At 27.7% G+C, this 21,716-nt stretch overlaps 1 protein-coding gene across 1 annotated transcript in view; it reads right to left on the bottom strand.

Moving 5' to 3' along the window:
* Positions 1-2,405: 2,405 nt before the first annotated feature.
* LOC118069360 (uncharacterized) overlaps positions 2,406-21,716 on the bottom strand; it is a 176,031-nt gene continuing 156,720 nt past the window's right edge. Inside the window, exons 5-6 of the mRNA XM_035087417.1 lie at positions 2,465-2,622; positions 2,406-2,423 (exon numbers count right to left, since the gene is read on the bottom strand). Coding sequence (XP_034943308.1) covers positions 2,406-2,423; positions 2,465-2,622 — 176 coding nt within the window. The remainder of the gene's footprint in view (positions 2,424-2,464; positions 2,623-21,716) is intronic.

Below are 21,716 nucleotides of genomic sequence, written 5' to 3'. Positions count from 1 at the left end.
TCGTTGGTAAACAGTCTTCATAAATTACCAATAAATGATTTCTCTCGTGTAATAATACCTGAAGCTTCTTTTCTATAACATTAATTCTATAAAAAAAGTATTGGAATTGATTGAATTTAATACGTGATCCATTTAAATGTTTTAAATAATAAATTTATATTGAATACGTGAGAAATGTAGAGTGAATGTGTTAAAAAATCACAGATTACACACCTTCCTTTCTTTTATAATATTTTTTTAGGATTGGAAATTTTTTGGAAGACTATTCTTTGCACATTTTACATGTAGCGACAAGCTGGGCCTCACAGCTTGTGAGGCCCATTTCCCCACCACTAACTTCTTCTACACTTCTTCCAGTAGAGAACTAGTCTTTTTCTAACAGTCAAAAGGTAAGTTATTTATTCTTAAAAACCCACTAATCTAATTGACAACAATTAGACATTACTGCCAAATGGCTGATTTCATCATCATCACTGCTAATTTTTTCTTTTCTTTTGTTATTAAAAGCTTTTTATAAACATTGGTACAAGTTATATCCTATAACAGGTACAAACAGGAAAACTTATTAACTAGACCTTATCTACTATTTACATAACAACAGTATGATGATTATATAAACTTATGACAGATTACAAACTGTACTCAAGTTTAAACAATTTTTTTATAGCCAGAAGGCTACCTTATAATAATAAATGAATAAGTCTTAGCTCCAGTTATTTAAAAAATTTAAGACTGTGTGGGGAAGAAACAAAATTTGGACGAAAAAACCCTCTGTAATTATATGAACAAAAGGAAATTTAGTAATTATCATCACTGCTAATTGTTGACCTTTTCTCAACAAAAAATCTATCATCATTTATAATTTTATAACCTCAATTAACAGCTTCTTATTTAATGAAAAATAACCAGCTTCATTGATATCTATTTTATTTACTGTGTTCTGCATAGTCTGCTGGAAAATCTCGTATTATCGAACAAATTGACACCAATGAAAAGTAAAACAGTACTCGTGTATTTTTGACGTTTACATGAATGAAAGTGATGAAACAACTGTGACATGACTACACCAAAAAAGCTTGATGAAATGAATTTAAAACTATTGGGAGTTAGGATGGGTATTTGTGAAATAATCAAGTACAAGTTGAATTTCTATTTAAAAATTTATAACTTAGTATAGTTCAGACATTTTGCAAGTTAAAATGGCTGGAAGAAGTCTCGAATACATTTGGCGATGGGGTGACCGCAGAAAACCGAGCGTCGATTAAATGCAAATCTCAGGGGAACTCTTATCGCTATCGCGGCACGACTGGCACGTGGTAGTGTATCCCACAAAGAGCATAAAACCCTATCGTTACTTGATTTCTCTTTTTTTTTTTCCTTTTTAATCTACCCTATGATACAATTAGCGGTCGAGGTTCTAGGATCGTTTTCTCGTTAATTAAACGTTTGCATGCGATCGTATCTACCGATATGACTCTCACCTACTTCATTCTCACGTTTTTTTGCTGTCGAGTACATTAGCGTAGATGTAGTTCATGTCACAACATATATCCTCTGTTATTTACTATAATTTTTCGGTGGATAATTAAGTATTATAATTAAAGATGACGAAGGAGAATGGATATATAAATAAAATATTCTTTCTAAAATAGCCAGTATTTGTATCCCAACAGGATAATGGAAGAACAAAGGCAGGATAATTGAAATTTTTTATCAATTTTCATATCATTACAAAAATTATATGATAAATGAAGTATTATGTATAAATGAATTTATTTATTAATTTTTAATTAATGGAAAAAATCTAGTTGAATTAATAATAATTACATTTTTCCAAAAGATTCATTGTGAGGATATTTTTAAACATTTTAGTAACATACCATTTGATGGAAAATAATGAATAAATTCACTAACAGAACTTTTGAAGAGTGATTAAGAACTTTTTAAATCCTCTTCTGCTTATAGAAGATGTTCAATAAAATATTGGTAGATGAAAAAAAATTAAAGTTCCTTGGAAGTATTTTGTTTGTGCAATTTAAAATTGTTTTTACCTACATGATTTGAAAGGTCACTCTAAATTAATTGTTTAATTATTTTTCACAAAGATCCGTATACTCTTTCGTTGTCTACTAGCTGCAAAGCTAGGGCAAAAACTTAGAACTCCATGTTTGTGTTTTTTATTGCAATTAATTCAATAAATTAATTGCACATTACGACATAACAATAGATTATTAACTGATCTAAATGAAAAAGAATTGAAATAAATGAACTAAACAGAAATTTGATAAAATACTTGATTGGTCACTTAATAAATTGTTCAAAATATTCACTTTCATTTAGTTGGTAAAACCACTCGTGTAATTCTTGACGCTCTTTTGCAAAAAGTATGAGCGACCTTTTTTGTGCTATGCTCCGAAATTAACCTACATTGGAATTTAATTAAAAAGTAGTTTAATTAACTCACCGTACGGTTTCCTGGATGCTTGACGTGACAACTGAGTGCAGCTTTTTGTCCTACAATAGCTGTGACGTTTTTCTGAGAGATGTCGTCGAAAGAAGGCTTATCCCACGGTCGGGCAGGTTTGCTACCTCCTGCGACGACACTTGCCAAGCTTGAGCCTCCTGAAAATAAAACGAAATACTTTTTCTTAATCTCAGAAGATTTTGTATAATAAATTTTTGTAACATAAAGCCTTGGGAGCTCACTAAATAATTTTTCCTTTCATTTATCGTTGTTGTTATCATTTTATTCCGTTTAGTTTTGTAGTATTCTTTCTTTGTTCGAATGAGAGGAAGGAATAACACAGAAAATCTCATGAGAACTGTCAAGGGAGTATAATAAGCACTGAATCTGGAATTACACTGGGAACCATGACAGTATAAATGTATAAAAATTTTTTCTTATAATTAATCTTCTCGTACACTTCAATTCTGTGGTTGCAAGCACTTTTTAATCCAAAGCGGATTTCTCTAGAGTTTTTGAAATGTAAGAGAAACATTTTCCAGTATAATAATGATCAAGTAATACGCTGTAAGGGACAGAATAATAAAAATTAAGAATAAAATACTTGCACAGTCAAGAAAGAGTAATAAAATATAAATCAAACTTGCTGAATAAAATTCACAATTGTGATAAATCGGATAAATAAAATTATTAAATAAAAATTATAATTCGTTTTATTGACATTAAAAATCGATTTAATTAATTCATTAATCGATCATCATATAGCTACACACATGGTAATATTCTCCTTCATTCAATACTCGACATAAATGCATTGACAGAAGAAATTTGTGATGATAAAGAAGGCTTTTCAACTATTAAAAAATATTTTGTAACAGTTAAAAAATTATATCTTAACTATTGAATATGACCCCATCGCTTTCTAAAAATGGCACAGTAAAAAAAAAAGAGATACACTGCAAAATCAGTGAATATTTTGCAGAATAAATTGAACCATTGATTGAATCAGTTCATTATGTTCACTGCACTCATTTCAAAATTATAAGTGATTACATTAGGCAACTTCTCATTTGTACACGGAGAGAATTTTTTTAGTAAATGTAAGTGCAAAAAGTGACAAGTCTACGTTTCGAAATTTAGAAGTAAAAATATTTCTGTTCAACAGTGAATTTGGAGTTATCTTAAGTAATTTTTTTACTAAGACACCTTTTAAGTCTCAAATCAATTTACAAGAACTCAAAACTTACTATCGAATAGTAAATTTTTTACTTCTAAATTTCGAAACGTGGACTTGTCACTTTTTGCACTTACATTTACTAAAAAAATTCTCTCCATGTATTAAAAATTATCTTTGATTTTTGTAAAAAGAAATTGTTTGTTATTTTCATTCAGGTGAATTACAATCTGTTACTTTTTAACATTAAGTAATTGTTGTTGTTGTTTTTTTTAACGGTAGCATGAATGGACTGTGTTTAGAGGATCCTCCAATGAGTTACTCTCTGTTGTAAAAGGAAATTAAATAAATTTATTTGACTTTAAATTGTTCTTACACATTATTGACCACTTTTTTGAAGACAAGTGTTGATACTTGTGTGCATAAACTCCAATGAATCGATAAATATGAATAGTTCTGATCAATAAAAAGTCAGATAGCATTTACGAACCCCGGTTTATTACTGTTAAGAAATATTTATTTACAATAAAATAAAATTTATTTATTATAAAACTCCCAATCTGTTGATAACCAAAGCTTTTTTTACTGTTATAAAATAATTCTTAGCAATTTAAAAACATTTTAACAATTAATAAATTTTCTCTTGAGAGTAATAAATCTCTTCTATTAGCGTTGAAATTAATAATTGATTTAATTAATTAGTTAATTAATCACTGTAGTAACATGTATGGTTACATTATACTTCATTCAATACTCGACATAAATGTAATTCAATGCTTTCTATAAATAAGCATTTCACGGTGTTAATTCCTGTAAAATAAGATAAGATTACAGATATTTAGGATACCCAACCTCTATTCATTCAATGTAATTTTCACAAGCTAAACGACTTTATCGCAGTGAAAATTATTTATATAGTAGAGGAAAATTTGCCGAGTTCTACCGAGACTTTCGCACAGAAAATAAGAAATAGTTTTCCAACTTAGAATTTTATATAGTTTACGTAGCAAAAAAAAAAGAGTTCAAAAAAGATAAATAAATAAAATAAATGAGTAAAAAGTAGAGGTGCGAAGCTCTGTTAAAGCTCTAGCAATGAAGCTTGCAACTTCGAGGTACAAAGTTTCGCGTTCAGAAACTATTGGAAAATACCTTTATCCCAACACATCGATATTATTACAGTAAATAAAGTAAATATATATATTTAATAACATTCTTCGATAAAATTTATATTATTTATGAATACTATTATGATTTATTTTATTCACTAGAAATTTCCCTTGGAAAATTAGAATTTTAAACTTCATTACAATGGATAAGTTTTATTAAAGGTACATAAAACATATCAACTGTCAATAATAAATTATAACAAATATTTAAACAATAAAAAAAATTATTTTTCGTTTTACATATTTAATTAAAGATTAAAAATAAGTCTAGACAAGCTTTGCGCTCATTTATTGAAGTACGTAATTTTGTCATCCTTTAGTTTTTTTGTTTATAATAAATTGATATTGTTATAAACAATATGTAATTATTTAGAGTCATTAACAAACCTATTTCAATGCCCTCTGTTGTCAATAATTTTAATCATTTAATAAGCAGAATCTGTTTTAAATGTTTTTTTGTTATTTAACTTATTTTACAGTCTTTTTGTTATAAAAAATCTCTTTTTAGATCTTCTTCATTGTATTATTTTTCGAATGAGATTAGTCTAGAGTCTATAGCCCTAGTGGTTCTTGAAATATTAAAAAAAAACCTGATATACGTACGTACAATTATACGTACGGGCAATTTTACGTACGTACATCTATTTTTAAACCTTCCTATATGATTTCAAATGTCTCAAAGCGTAAAAATATGATAAAATGACGAATTTCAAAAATTGACCCAATTACAATAACTTCCTAATGGGAAGTTAAAAATAAAATTAAAAATTAAATTAAATGGAGTATCAATTTTGGTAGAGAGTGTTTTTATTAATATAGAGAATAAATTAATTTTCAGTGAATGAAATAATTTAATATTTAATTGGATATTCTCTTCGAGATCCAAACTCTGATAATTAAATCAAAATCAAGCTCAAAGAGTCAATTTATGGGCAGCAATCGTGGCAAATTATATTGCCTCAAAGTCTCTAGAGTATGTTAGTGTAGTATAGACGTAAGTTATCCTCCACTAGATCGTAAAGTACATAAATTCATGACGTTAGAAAGCCGCATACCGAGTGCAGTTTTGGTAACCGCCATAACCCATTTTACGAGTCACGTAAGTATTACACATTACATGTACACGTGAAATGCAAGAGAAAAGGATAGTGTAGGTGAGAAGCAGCAAAACTTGGTGGTTGAGAAAGAATTTCTTTAAGATCTCAACTGATCGTACAATACACGTTTTAACGTTGTGTTAAATAAAAACTTTAAAGCGTACGTTATTGCGTATATATCGACGATGGACAAAGGATTGGCACGTCTTGAAAACTTTGATAGCTTTTTCGTTTGTATATAGATACCGTCTATATAACTTTCTACATCTGAAAAATATCTACCATTTTTCCAGAAATTCTATCAAAATCATTTCTATTAATGACTTTAAAAAATATTTTAACAAATTCAATTAATATATTTCATACAAATTTTTTCGACTATGAAATTAAAACTTTAAATAGTTGCAAGAACATTTTTTTTTGGGGATTGATATGGGAATATTTTTATACATTCAGTTTTGAGAGTTACTTGGAATAATTCATCATAAAATAGTATATTTCACACCTAGGGAGGAAAAGTAGACTAGCTCAAACCACGTGTAAAATTACAACCCGAGCCGAAGGCGAGGGGGGTAAACACGTGGTTTAAGCTTGTCTAATTGTCCTCCTTAGGGCTGAATATAATTTTTCGTCATACCTGAGTGGAAAGTTCAACCCCTCTCCAATGGAAAAGTGAACTTTCCGCGCAGGCATGACGAAAATACATTTTTTTTACACTGTCAATCGAAAGTGTGTTAAAATAACACACTTTTTGCATTTTCAATGTTTAGTTTCTATACACAAACTATAGAGTCTTGTAGTTATTTTTTACACACTTTAAGACGTGATGTTAAACATTGTAAACACTTTAATTTTTAAACTTTTTAATCTGAGTAAATTCTGTAAAGCGATATTTTTGATTAATTGTAATTAGTTTCTTTAATAGATTGTTTGCAAAATTTTTCATAAATAAATATTTGACATTCAATTTGACTACTGCTTTGGTAGTCGAAAAAAAATCTAGCAACATTGCAGTTCAAAATTTGAATTAATTCATTAATTTAAATAATATATTTTAATGCAATTACTACGTTTTTCATTTATAATTTTTTTTTATGATTCATATACTCTATAAAAGATTTCACATTCAGGCAACCATCTATAAATTCGTAGGTATTATACACATCCTTAAATGTTTAGTTTCTAAACACTTGAATATGTAGTGTCATTAAATTAATTTAATTTAAATAAATAATTAAATTAAATCAAATTTTTTTTAAATCCATGGTGTTTCATAAAGTGAAAAGTAATCCAACATCACTTGTACTTAAATTCATCAGAATCTTGAACCAAACATGAAGATACATTTTTCAAGTAAAATTTGATTAAATTAAATAAAATATTTTATTGCGAATATTTAAAATTCTTTCCATTGATTCAATTGTTTCTCAGTGCAGTAAAGGAATTATTAAAAAGCAAGATAAATGTTTCTAAACAGCAACCTGGGATTCTCCAAGTCAGTCTATCTTTCAAGTACATCAAATAAACATGTCATGTGTTTTCTCTTCATGATTATTTAAATTTATAGCTATTTTGATAAAACGATTAAAGTTATTATCCAACATAATTTGACCAGCTCATATATAAATAATATAGTTAATAGAATATGTTCGAAACTCATACCTTGGTTGTTGAGGGATTCAAAGAGGGGACGTGGGTGGTTTGCTTATAAACCTGTGGATCTATAATCTTAGTATATATGTATATACACAACGTTATCGCAATTATACTTCCCGAGGGCCACGAACTTTCACGTTAGCATATGAAACTCAGTAGTGAGTTGGTGGGATTACCAAAATAGCTTGCAGTATGTAATAATATTGTACTTTTAAAGCTACCAGCTATATGATACTTGAAATTATTGCTAAAGTCCACCATTCATTCTGGAGTGCGTTCAAAATAAATTATTTACTCATCATTATTCAAGTTATTCTCTCTCCAAATGATTTGTTAGGTCTACTTATTCCCATGAAAGCTTTGATGAAAGAACTTTTAATCCTTCATTTCTTTGATGGATCTTTGATGAGAGTAAAGCTTCCTAATTCACATCAGAAAGATTATTCTGCTATTCAACACTGATCAGTTCAATTCAAATTTTATTACTATCAACAAGTTACATAGGAAGTAGTTTTAATTGACTAATCTCATTGACGTAACTAACGTGATAATACGTTGTCTTAACAGATAGATTGGCTCAACTTCTTAGGAAAGTTTTAGTTAACAAAAGCTTGTAATTACTATGTTAATGGATAGAGCAAGTGTAGCATATTTGGAATGCTGTTGATAATTTGGAACACCACAGGATAATGAAAATTAGTAACACTATTCAATTCCAAGCCTCATTAAATAGTAATGTTGGCATCAATTAATCAATAATAGAAGATAAGATACTCATTCCAATTTTTTCTCCTGGAATTATTTCTAAAACTCTAATGAATTTTCACTTATGTTGAATAATTTTATTATCGTTTAAATAATTTTGTTGAATTGATGAAACTTTCTTCTACATAATGAAATTCTGAATTATCAAGAAAAATTGAAAGGCTATGAGTTTGGCTGTTGAGGGTCAAACAATTCGCAACTTGTTTCAAAAGCTTGTAATAGTGTTTGTTCAGCAGCAGTTATAGATGTGATGACTATCAATAGCTTAACGAGATAAAGGCTTGCGCCTACATTACTAAATAAACTTCCCAAGTGGATCGGTCGTTCATGTGGAAGTTGTCGATAGCATAAATTTGATCGTTGACATAATAAAATTATCGATGGAGTATCCTCAAATTATTGCCATATGAAGCACTAATTCACTTATTATTGCCCCCCTCTCCTCTTGTTTTCTCTAAATAAAACTAACTTACTACAACTTTAAATTATTTTCACGTGACGACAGGGACTTGATTGACTTACTTTTCATTTTTTGTATAGCTTCAACATCTAATCAGATTTAAATACATTACATTGATGGCTTTATTAGATAGCTGATAGTGATGGAAGAACAATAATTAAATGTATGTAAGTACTTTCAGCTTAAGGTAGGAGGAGGGTTAAGACTGAGGAGGACAAAAGCGTATTTTCAACCATGTTTTTAAACAATGAAAGTAATAGTGATTTATTTAATTAATTAATTGTTAATAATAATACACCATTTGAACGATATTTTCCCAAATTTTTATTGCAAAATATTGATAAATAATTCATTAGAAGGAAATTTTCGCAGGCGCCTTGGAAAAAAATTTTTGCCAATCGTAGTGTTTTATTTCAATGCATTTAATGTGTTTAAATATGACGTCATCGATTTAGTGTTGTGTAGTAACGTTTTAAATTCGTCCAAGTACATTTAAAGTGACGGCAATGTTAATCAAATGGGTGACGTTATTTTAAAACACTTTAAGTGTATTGAAATAAAATACTTTTGAATTTAAAATGTAATGCACCGATTCTTCTGAAAATTTGTACACTATTTATACATATAAATCATCAGGTAATGCTGTCGAGTTTTTAAAAAAAAATTTTTTTTATTCTTAATAACACTTGGAAGTTAAAATCACCATTTTTACAAAAAAAAAATTGGTTCCCTTGTTATTATGGAGTAAAAAATAATAATTATGGGGAAAGTAGGGTTAATTTGGAGGCAAAAAACATATTCATAAGAATTTTTTTAGATTATATCGGTAATGTTGATTTATTTAAATAATTTTCATATAAAAATACACCATTTAAATAATATTTTCCTAAAGTTTTAATACAAAATATTAATAAATAACATTAAAGTACATGCAGTCCTGTTTTTTTTTTTAATTTAATTCAGATTTACTTATTACAGTAAAACGATCAATACGTGAAACATTTTTTCTTTACTACTAAAGTTATGGTATTATTAATGAGAATGAATAATAAAATTAGTTTAAAACAAATAAATCTAGATATTTTTTAGCAAATTAAATTTTCTTTGCCGTGATCTGACGTGTATGTAGTTTCATTTAATTAAATGTAGTGTATCATGCTTCTCTATATTTTTTAACAAACTCAGAAAAACTAGCTAAAAACATAAACGCGTATGTCCGCCATGGACTTGTTTTAATTAAAGTAACATTTGATTTTTTTCCTTACTTTTTTTCATTCTCATTTTATCTCTGTAGTTTATTTTTTGAGTTTAAAAAGAACCATCCACTGTTGAATATTTTAATTGACTCATTACAATATCATGTTTATTTCGAGTTTTAGTCTAAATGTCAAGAGAAAAGAAAACATTGACTAAGCAGAAAAAAATTCACTAAATTCACAATAATATCTTGAATAAATAGTTAATTTTATAGAGATAATATTAATTTAACTGATAATAAATAGCATAATTATTATAAGCAATACCGTAAGATTTGAATTTAATAATCGTATTTTTATAATAAAAAATTTAATTGGAGCATTAAGAAAAAAGTAGTACAATATTTACATATGGGTATTTGAATTAATTAGCATATTAATAATAAAACAATGAAAATTTTTGATCATAATAAAGAAAACTTTATTCAAATAATAATTAAAAACAACAGTAAATGATGCAAATATTTGAGAGATTATTTATTAAATAATTATTCGAATATTGAAATGAGATGAAGTGAATTTCCGTCAATTACACTTATTGTCACACATCTATTTGCCTATTTACGACCGAAATGACGAAGGTTTATGAGTAAATGATGGTCTTGAAATAGGTGCAGTAAAGATGAATAGTACGAGAGGAGCAAGAAGTCGACAAACTATTGACTCCAATTATCGTTGAAAATGATATTGAGAAATGAAATTCATTAGACAAGTACTATTCTGTACTCTAGATCCTACTTGAAACTTCAGGACTCGGCTGGCGCCAACGAGAGAATTGTATATACGAGTATAGAAATTTATGTATTTGTATCTGTGTAAAATATAGGTATATTCATGTTCAAAGTGTATGTAGTAGCGTTAGTTCCACGGGGGAATCACGATTTATCGCATTTCCCTAGTATGCAGGCAACAAAATGGAACCAGAACGGTGTCGCGTTCGATTCGGTATTCCATTGGCGAAAATTTACGACACGACCAAGTGAATAATTATTCTACCGATTATACGATTGACGCCAATACAGCTACCCATTTTTCTTTCCTGTCCCAGTTGATTTTTTATTATTGTTATTATCGTGCAATTTTTCATAAAATCCTCAGCAATTGATATGCTAATTAAAGTACATAAATATGCAAATAATTTTTTTCATTTAATTTGTTTTTTGATCCAATCCATTTTGTTGTTCTGCATTATATTCGATCATACTTTTGTTATTGGGAGAATAATTTCTGCTTTAGAAATGAAAATGATGTGAGGTAAAAAAATTATAATAATACACACACATACACATTAAATATTTTTGATCAATCATTAATTCACTTTGATATTAAATATAAATATTATTAAAATACGCTCTGACTTTTTTCCTTTAAATTTAAATAAGCATCGTTTTATTTATGTGAATAAATATGATAAATTATGATTTATTTTCCATTCATTCAAGTGTTCGATTTGTTGGAATAACGAAATATTTTTTTTTGACGAAAAATATGTGATTTTGTAGATGAATTTTGTATCAATTTGACTGTGTTAACATTTATGTTTGCATATCAATCATTATTGTTGATCAATTTTGTTGTAAAATTAAAATGGAATAAAAGATTTGTTTCAAAGCTTCGTTTCATTCAGTGGAAAATCTCAATGGAGTACACTATTATCATTCTCTGCATTTTTCTACTTTTACCTTCGTCCTGAATTTCGTGTTTCTGTTGTGCTCGTAAACTCGAAGCGACGAGATCAGCAAATATACCAGAAATACTTGGAATCCAACCCAAATAACAACCACTCAGGTCGAGTGGTCGAAGGTCGCGTTTCTACAAACGAGTTAATTCTAAGCCTAGTATGTGTCCAGAAGAAATGTATTATTCGAATTGAATGTTCGAATTTGCTGTTGATAATGACCCGTAAATAAGTACTCTTTATACATTGATTTTCGTGAAATTTAATAAAATTTGTAAGTTGAAAATATTTTTAGTGTTTTTTTAAAATATTTTTCTGTTGTAAATATTCAGTAGTTAGTGATACGACTGTGTGGACATTTTTGTTTTACTGGTTTTCACATTTTTCGCTCTCGCTTTGGTGGTTTGTGAATGACATTCCATCAATAGATGCATTTATATAAGCAATTTAGAATTTAGGATATTGCGAAAAAATGTATGAAATTATAAAAAATAAATACGTAAATTATTTTGTTATTTATTTCTACACCGAAAAACTTCTCTTTGGAAAAATAACCACAATGTAGGGGTAAATTTTACCCACACATTTCTATTTTAATTTCCATACGGTTGAAGGATACGTTTTACCAGAATTTTGGGTTAAATTTTTTGTTATAAATTTTTGTTTTTCAGTCATGTATATTTGTGAATATTTATTTTAACTTTATAATGATCCAATGAAATTAATGAGGAAATTTTACCAAGTTAAGGAAGGTAGGGTAAAGTAGAATACGAAAAAAGAAACATAATTCAACTAATTATCCTATGTGTAATAATAAATGATAATGATTTTTAATGCATTAACAAATAGAGAAATTAATGAACAAAAAGTGCAATAAGCATTTTTAAACTTATTTTTATAAATTAGTAAATTTTCTCGATCGTTTCGCTTTTCCCCCACGTTTTACTTTACCCTCCCTTCAATTACATTGAATAAAATTTCCCTACCAGAAAAAATCATCAGCTTTCCAGATGAATTAAACATCTAGGCGTTAAAAACAACTCGTATGTATTTTCTAGAAATGAAACAATGAAAAAAATTAAATACACTGCTAAGTCAATAAATATTCACTTTTGTTTCTTTTTTTTAAATAATTGCCAAGCTGAGGATTAAAATTTTCCAAAGATGATAATAAATTTGAATGGGCCAGGTATTGGTCGAGTATCCATTGTAACAAATTTGATGATACATCTGAATCTTTGAATAATAAAATAATTATAATGCACGTAAATACTTATCTTATGAAAATAATAATTATTAATTTTATTGGATAGTTGTAAAGTTAAAATAAATATTTCCATTTATACATGACAGAAAAAAATATTTATAGCAGAAAGTTGAACCCAAAATGACAGTAAAAAATATCCTTTAATCTGAAGTAAATAAATTAAATTTTACCATGCTCAATTTTTCAAAGACAATGCTTTTAGTATAATTATCAGAGCATTAATTCTATATGCAAACTCCAAAATTATCACAGTCCTAAAAATGAAAGCATAGCATTACCATTCTTATTTGTATCTCATTAGGATCATAATGAGATAACAGACTGGAAATATAAGTATTTCTTTGTTGGTCTAAGAGCAATAGTGGTTAAAAATGAACGAAAGGTTTGAGAAAAATCCGTAGATGGCCAAATTGGAATGTAATTGAGTCTCGCATGAGTAGACATGATGAGAGTCGTCATGCATGGATAATTTACAGTATGTTACGCTAGCATGTTTCAATTAATCGTACACTTAATAAGCAAATCCATCGTTAATGCGTATGGGTCAAGTATGTGTGTCATTCAGGAATAGATGTAGGCGAGAAAAGCTGCCTCGGACGTGTGTCTGCATGAAGCGTATTGGCATAACAATGCCAGTGTATTAGCATAGTCAAATTAATGCGGAACCTAGGAAATATTTTGTCCGACGTATGGAAATTTTCATTTAAAAAAAACTGTAATGAAAATGAATACTCGAAAGACGAGGGAATGTTTACACGGTATGATGGAAAAAAATTAATGAATAAAATATTTTGTATATAAAAATCAACAAAATTATAATTAAAAATAAACAATTTGAAATAAAATAAAATGTCGAGTGGAATTGATTTAAAAAAAAAGTTTTATGAAATATAAAAATATTGAATGAATTTAATAAATTAACTCTTCAGAAGGATATAAATAAATATATCATGTACGTGTATTTAGATCACGTCCAACTCTAATGGTCGATAAATAACAAATGAGAAAAATTCCTCGACCTTTCATTCTTCATCATAAGAAATAACCTGACCAAACTTTTCTATATCACTCTTATTTCATTTTCAAGCTCTCGCTCACCTTTTACCATTTCTCTTCGATTTTCCACCTGCGTATCACGCCTCAATCCTCATGAGTCGTCCTCCTCCACAAACTTATAACACATAATTTTTCTTTCCAAGCCTTTGCATTGCTTACATTCCAAATCACGTTTTATTTTCTTTGACTTTTATAATTTTTCATAAAATTCAGTCAAGACTTTCTATAAATTACATATGAATCATTTTTTTTTAAATAATATACCGAAGACGATGAGAAATTTTTCATAATTTATCTTTAAAATTGAATTTAAAATAATATTAATTAAGAAAACATTCTTATAATCTTGTTAGAATTAATTAAGAATTTAATTTTTTTTTTATTACATAAAATTTCGTATCATTTTAAACTACTTTGAGGATTCTTCTTCTGTATATCAACGCAATAAATAACTAACAGCTTAGGGGATTGTAGTTGAATTTAGGTTACATTAAAAACTGGTTTAGTGAATAATTCATTCTTATAAGAGCATTTTACATTTTATAATTTCTTAAACTGATAAAAACTTTGCACTGTTATCTAATCCATAATAACCAACAGTTTCTTATTTTCACAAACACTGGAGATTATTTTCGTATGCATTACAAAAAAATAATTTAGATAATTGTCTAAGTCTACTTTACTGCGAAAAGTTTATCCTAAATTATAGAAAAAAATGGGTCTGGGCTTAGTTTGTGCTCTGACGATAAACTTTCCATTCATCAAAACCCGTAATTTTGCCTAATTTTTAGTTCTTTTTGTTTATAACGAATCGTTAGTGTCATAAACAATATACAATTATTTAATAACATTTAGTTATATATGATAACATTTTATCAATATTCATCAAATTTAATAATAGTAATGATCATTCAATAGATTAAAACCATTTTTAATTGTTTATAAAAAATTGAAATTTTTATAAACAATATATAATTGTTTATAAAAAATTGAAATTTTTATAAACAATATATAATTGTTTAGAGTCAGTAAAGTAATTAAGAACAATACTGTATTGCTCTGATTGTTAATTAATATTAATTATTCAATAAGTAAAATCTATTTCAAGTGTCTTTTTTACTTAAATTATTTTACATTCTTTTTATTATAAAAAAAAACAGCTTTTCCGAATTTGTTTAAACTCTTTCTAGGTCTTCTTCATTGTATTATCTTTCGAATGAAATTAGTCTGGAGTCGATAGTCCTAGTGGTTCTCGAGATATCGAAAAAAAAACTGGATATACGTACGTACAATTACACGCACGGAAAATTGTACGTACGTAAATACATATATTTTTAAACCTTTAATATGCTTTCGAATGTCAAATTATGAATTTCAAAAATAAAACTCATAACTTCCTAATGGGAGGTTAAAAACAATAGTAAAATTAATAATGTTGATGTTAAATAATTTTTAATGGTAAAAATAATTTGTTTAATTTAAAAATAAGTTTCTAGATAGACAAAATAATACTCTCGGATCAAGAATCAATTTCTAGTGCAGCAATTGATAAAAAAAATGATGGTTTAAAAAAATTCAACCACATATTTAGGTTAAGCTGCACTTAACACAATCTTCTTAATTTGAGTAAAGTAATTAAAACATGTAATTTTTAATTAAGTTAAAAGGCCAGAATACAGCGTAGTTGAGTTACATATCTATTGAAGCAGTATTTATTAATGCCCAGAAGCAGGACAACGTCTGTTTGTTTATTTGATTATCTTCCAAGCTTAAATATTCCCACTTATTTGGACAGAATTATGCATATGCATAATCACAGTCTAGATTAGGACATGGGTTACAGGGTTTCTCCATATTTAATGGAGCTAATGAAATGTGTTTCTAGGAACAGTTCATTGAATAAGTAAAACGCGTTTGAACATCCAATCAGTCGCTTCATGTTAATATAATTCCTTTGGAAATGTAAATATTTCTTCCAGAGATACTTCCATTAATTGAAATGATGGATACATTTTTTAAATTGTTTATAATAAAGTGTAATTGTTTTTAAAATATTAAAGATTGAGTCTTTATTTAGTTTAGGCCGCATACGCCCGATTTCCTTGAAATTTTATTAAAATTAAAACAATACAAAATTTATATGAATTATTTAAATAAAAACTTTATTTTTCCTGAGCTGGATAAAAGGATAGCATTTATATCTTCACGCACCAATAAATGAACGATTACGGGTATCGATTCGATAGTTTTACTGAAAATAAAATTATTATCTGGCTTATCAGTGAAACAGGAGTACTCTATGAAGACATATACAAAGAAATATAAAAAAAGTCATTTGAATGATCAATCTTTCAAACACACTAAAAGTAACTAATAAAATTTTGGAAGAATATCAAATACACTAGTGACTGAACACTATACTTAGTATATCTGTGTATTGGCAATACATGGATATACTGATCATGTCATTCATCCATTGGTGCGTTGACCCTTCCATAGCAGATGGAATATATCTTTTCAAGTCCTTGACCTGTGAAAAACTGCCTTATTTCTCCAAAAATTCACCTAAAATATAATTTGCTTCATTGTATTTATTTCTGCAGTGACTATTCACTGTCAAAATAGTGGTGATGAACAACAGAGAAGTATGAACAGATGACAGATAAATAAAATGGAAGTGTCAGTCTGTACACTGAGGGAAAAAATTTTTTGTTTCAATGAAATGCTTGTTTGAAAAAAATCTATAAAATAATTAATTGATTTAAAGAAATGTTCTTTATCAACAATAAGCTGATATTGTTCCAAAACTAGATTTATCCGGTACAATATCAGCTTATTATTGATAAAAAACGCTTCTTTAAATCAATTAATTATTTTATAGATTTTATTCAAAGAAGCATTTCATTGAAATAAAAAATTTTTTCCCTCAGTGTAATATTTAAATAACTGCCATCTATTTAGAAGTTAATTCGCATTCAATTAGAACATAAATAACTATTTTTCAAATTTTTTATTTACCGAAGCGATTCCTCGAAATGTCTGATCCAATTGAGAACAATTTAAGTAGTACATCAATAGTTCGGTCAGACCAGAGACGGTAAACATCAAAATTATGGCTTGGAAAAAGTTTAATACCTTTATAATCAACTGTACAAGGAATCCTTGCGTGTACAAAGATTTCTCGTGAATTATTGAACGATCTTAAATGACCCGAGAACAAACTTGCGTTCAATAAATTATTTAATCGGAAAGTACGAGAGGAGAAAGACTTGAAGGTTTCTCCAAGTGCTCTTGATCCCATTTACATAAGATCCACCTACAACTATCGATCGTAATCTCATCTTAAAAGATCAGCTTTTGTGATTATTAATTATTACCCTAATTATATTATCAGGAAATTTTATAATATATTTAGCTAATATTTAAAAATAGAAGGGAATAATTTTTATGTCACTGTTATCGATTATTGCATGTCAAAATGTGATGTAAGCGTACATTGATTTTTTATTTGAACATTCTCTATAACAATTTATTCTCAAACGATTCAGTTTTGGATCTAGAAAAATGGATTGAGCTTCAATCATGACTAACATGATGGCTAAAAATCGTAGGACGATTTAAAAAAAAGAAAAATGTAATTAAAGCTGAAAGTAGAAGCTTTCAAGCGAAATAAAAAAAATTGCATTTTAATTTTTTGGAGAGAAATGTCAGAACAAAAATATAGGAAATTGATGATATTCCCTTTTTTTTCGTTTACTTTCTAGAAATTGTATGGGGATTTAATTTTTCCAACTAGAGTAAAAATGATTGTATATACAATACACTTGAAAACATTTTGAAAACGACATATTGATCATCAAATGGGTGACGTCATATAAAAACACTTTTAATGTTTAAAATAAAACACGAATATTTGCAGTGATATAAACAAGTTATACATAATTATATACATATATTTTTGTAACCATTACTTACTAATTATTAAATTATTTACGAATGATATTTTAATTATTTAAATAAATCATCAACTTCCAAGTAGTCTTTGGATAAATTTTTTTGTAATAAATAAAATATTTTACCTGACTAGAATTCGAACCTACGATTATCAAAATGATTACGATCCAAAAATTGGAACCTTCCTTGCTTGGCTATCTTAGTATCAAAATCTTTCTGCAAAATATGGGTAGAAGAAAAGTTAGAATTATGGGTCACCTTTTGAAGTTTTTGTTTATTGCCAAGAAGTTGGAAGACGCACCCTGTTTGCATAATAAACGAATGGACCATATTAAACACTGGGCCATAATCCTATCGACTTCTCTACATATTGTAAAATATATGTGTCCATCTATGGATGGATTGACAAACGACAGAATTCCCACACTACTATCATTAATCATATCACATTAAAATCGGTTTTAAAATTTTTATTAATCACGTAGGGAAAGGCGGGACATTTTAAGACACTTTCTTCCATTGAAAAAAAAAATCACGTAGGTTAAGTTTTTTTTTCCAATCCTTAATAGTGTCATAATATACATTTGTAATTAAATAATTAATTGAATATTATTTAAAGTTTTACACAATAATTTCAAATTCCAGCTATAATTTGATAAAATTCGATCCATGAATTTTTTAATTGAATATATGTATATTTAACAGTATCACAATACTGTTTAATCTCCTGAATTATTTTGAGACATTCTATATTATATAAATATAACTATATATGATTACATATTATATATATGGTTATATACAATTATTTTTACCGGGGAAAAATAAACGAAGGTAAAATATAACAATATAATTTTAAAACAATCAGAAATACATTTTATAAATTTTGTAAATTGAAGGTACTATAAACAAGAATCCAATAAAGAAATTGTAAAATAACTGAACTATAAAATTTAATATTGGATACAATTTAGTTAACATTCCAACTCATCGTCAGGTCAATAATTATTTAACAATTCAGTATCACTTTCGAAATTAAATCGCTGTAAAAATTTGCCAATTATTTAATTGAAAAAGTTTATCACTCAGTGACTGTTGATTTTAAAAAAAAAAATATTTTCTAAAATCAATATTGGTATTGGTAAAATTCTTCACATATCAGCGCCATTTTTTTCGTTGCAATCCATTTTCAGACTATTATAAAAAATTATTTCTTTGGAATAATGAACAAATGAGACGGTAATACAAGAATTATTGAATTGGCGTCGTGTCGCGACAAGAGACGAGACGATCATGTTGGGTTCTCCATGAGCATGTGAAAAAAGTGATGACAGATTCAATAAAAGAATAGGATAACATTTGTGGCAGAGTATTCTAAAAATAGATACAACATCAAGACAAGAAGAAGATGAAGAACAACAACATTTTTATCCAGGTTTATGGCTCAGGATTGAAGAAGGTTTGTGATAATATTTTAACTCAAGGATAAATTCTCGCATATCCTTGTAGATAATTGACCTGAAAGAGCTAAATAATTTATTATTAGCAAACTTGAAAAACTTCTAACGAAGTAATCTTGAATAGAATATAAAATAAATTAAAAATAAAATACTTCTCTACGAAAGTCTCATTTCAGTTTAATGAACTTTGCCTTAATTGCTTGTGGATTAAATTTATTCTTCTGCTCAGTTGGTTAATAGCAGATCCATTATCCTTTACATGTTCATTCGTATTTACCCAAAATCTCAAACGATCGTCATTAACGATTACAGCGAAAAGGTTTTGACTTCATTTGTTCAAAATATAGTACAGCTAAAGTCTTTAAAAACAATTGAAACAAGATTGCATATCAATAAATCTATTTTTCACTGCAAGCTTCATCAACCTCTTTTGCAATTATTTCTATCAAATGGATAGTGGACTATCGTAATGGACAGGCCTAAGTGTTCCAGGTCCTTTGATCATCCAGAGCTATGCATCAAGAATTGATTCAGTATGAGATCATAGCACAGTTTGAATTGAAATGTAGAACAAAAAATAATCAGTCTCGTTTCAAGTGTCATGTTTCATGCATACATTGAGTGTTAGTGAAATTTATGAAGCAAGAATAAAATGTATGAATTGTTGAAAAGATATTAAAGAATGGAATATCTTCCAAGATTTGATATCACCTCGAAAGCTTATACATATGGGTTCTTAATCGTAGCCTGAGGATCTAGATTGTTTTGAATTAATTAGCCGAACGTATGCCCAAGGGGTTGCGCTATTATCGACCGTGGTACTGCAACACCAACTAAACTTAACAACCCCATCCTCTAAAAGCTCACCCCTATAATCCCGTTCTCTTACCCGTCGTGATTAACGTCCTACACAGTAGCTTTTCTGCATTTCTATCTCCTCCTCCTTCTTCTGAAACTTTAATATTAATCTCTAGATAGTTTGAAATCCCTGTCGAACAAGTTAGAGATAAGACGTAACACTTAACCTTTCGATAAAACATTTTTTATTTTCATCCTGGGGTTTATAATGTAACAAATTTCGATTTTTATCGAATGATATTTATTTCGGTCTGGCAAAGAAATGGTGATATAAATAAAGAGTCTTATTTAATTCAATGTTATTGGTGAATTTTATGGAGTACACTGATTGTATTGTTCTGTTACAATGTGATTACTAGAGCATGGAGTTACAAAACCATTTGCAAGCAATCTTGACGAAAAACTTATGGTGTTTATTGTTAAACATAGATTGATTTTAATAGTCACTAATTTATTGTCACACTCAAAATTTTATTACACTAAATGTTTAATGCTAACGATTATTGTAGTTAACAATGATATGTTATCTTAATAATTTTTATTTGTGATCAAATATTCTTAACAATATTTTAATTCTTATCTTTCACAATGAATTGAGAAAAATTTCCAAAAATTACTGACTCTGAAGCTTTCTATCGACTGACTGAAAATTATTGGAATACAAAAGTAGTTCTTTGCGAAAATATTACTCCACCAAGACATAGTGCGCATAACAATTCTCGCTATTTCTTTCTTTCGCTTTATTCTCAATTATTTATTTACTTATTTGGCTTCTTTTATTATTTTATTGTAGTGTTCTTTCACTACTATTCTATTTCTACAATTTTATATTTTACTCCTGCTGACGGGCCATACAGAGAAAAGTTTATTGTAGTAATTTTTACTAGTTAATTTACCGTAAAATTTATCAACAAAAAAAAAATGAAAAATCACTAGGGTTTTTTTTATTAAAAATAGTGACAAACCTCAGTGATGAAGAGTACTGTTCTGGTTGGTAAAAATTATCAAAAAAGTGGTAAAAATTTCTATTTTGGTCATTATTACCATCCAGAACAGTACTTTTTATTTAGTTCCTTAATTATTTTTACTTAAAAAAAACCTAGTGATTTTTAATTTTTTTTATTGGTAAATTTTACTGTAAATCAACGAGTAAAAATTACTGTAAAATTTTTTTAGTGTATAAATATTGTACTACACTGTATCTTCTTATTGTTTGTTATTATTTTATTTTTTATAATTATTTATTAATACATAGTATATAAATTACATATTACATGTTGTAATTCAATGTTTTAAAACATATTAAAAGTTTCAATGGAATATTATTTCTTTTTTCAACAAAAGAAAGTATATTATTGCTCATTAAATTTACCTTTGTTAAACAGATTCTTGTAAATATCTACGA

The sequence above is a fragment of the Chelonus insularis genome, unplaced genomic scaffold (assembly GCF_013357705.1).
Source record: "Chelonus insularis isolate UGA/USDA-ARS -01 unplaced genomic scaffold, ASM1335770v1 contig_408_pilon, whole genome shotgun sequence".
NCBI classification, from domain to species: Eukaryota; Metazoa; Arthropoda; class Insecta; order Hymenoptera; family Braconidae; genus Chelonus; species Chelonus insularis.
Note: the sequence above shows the minus strand (reverse complement) of the source record. Positions and strands in the feature narration are given on the sequence as shown.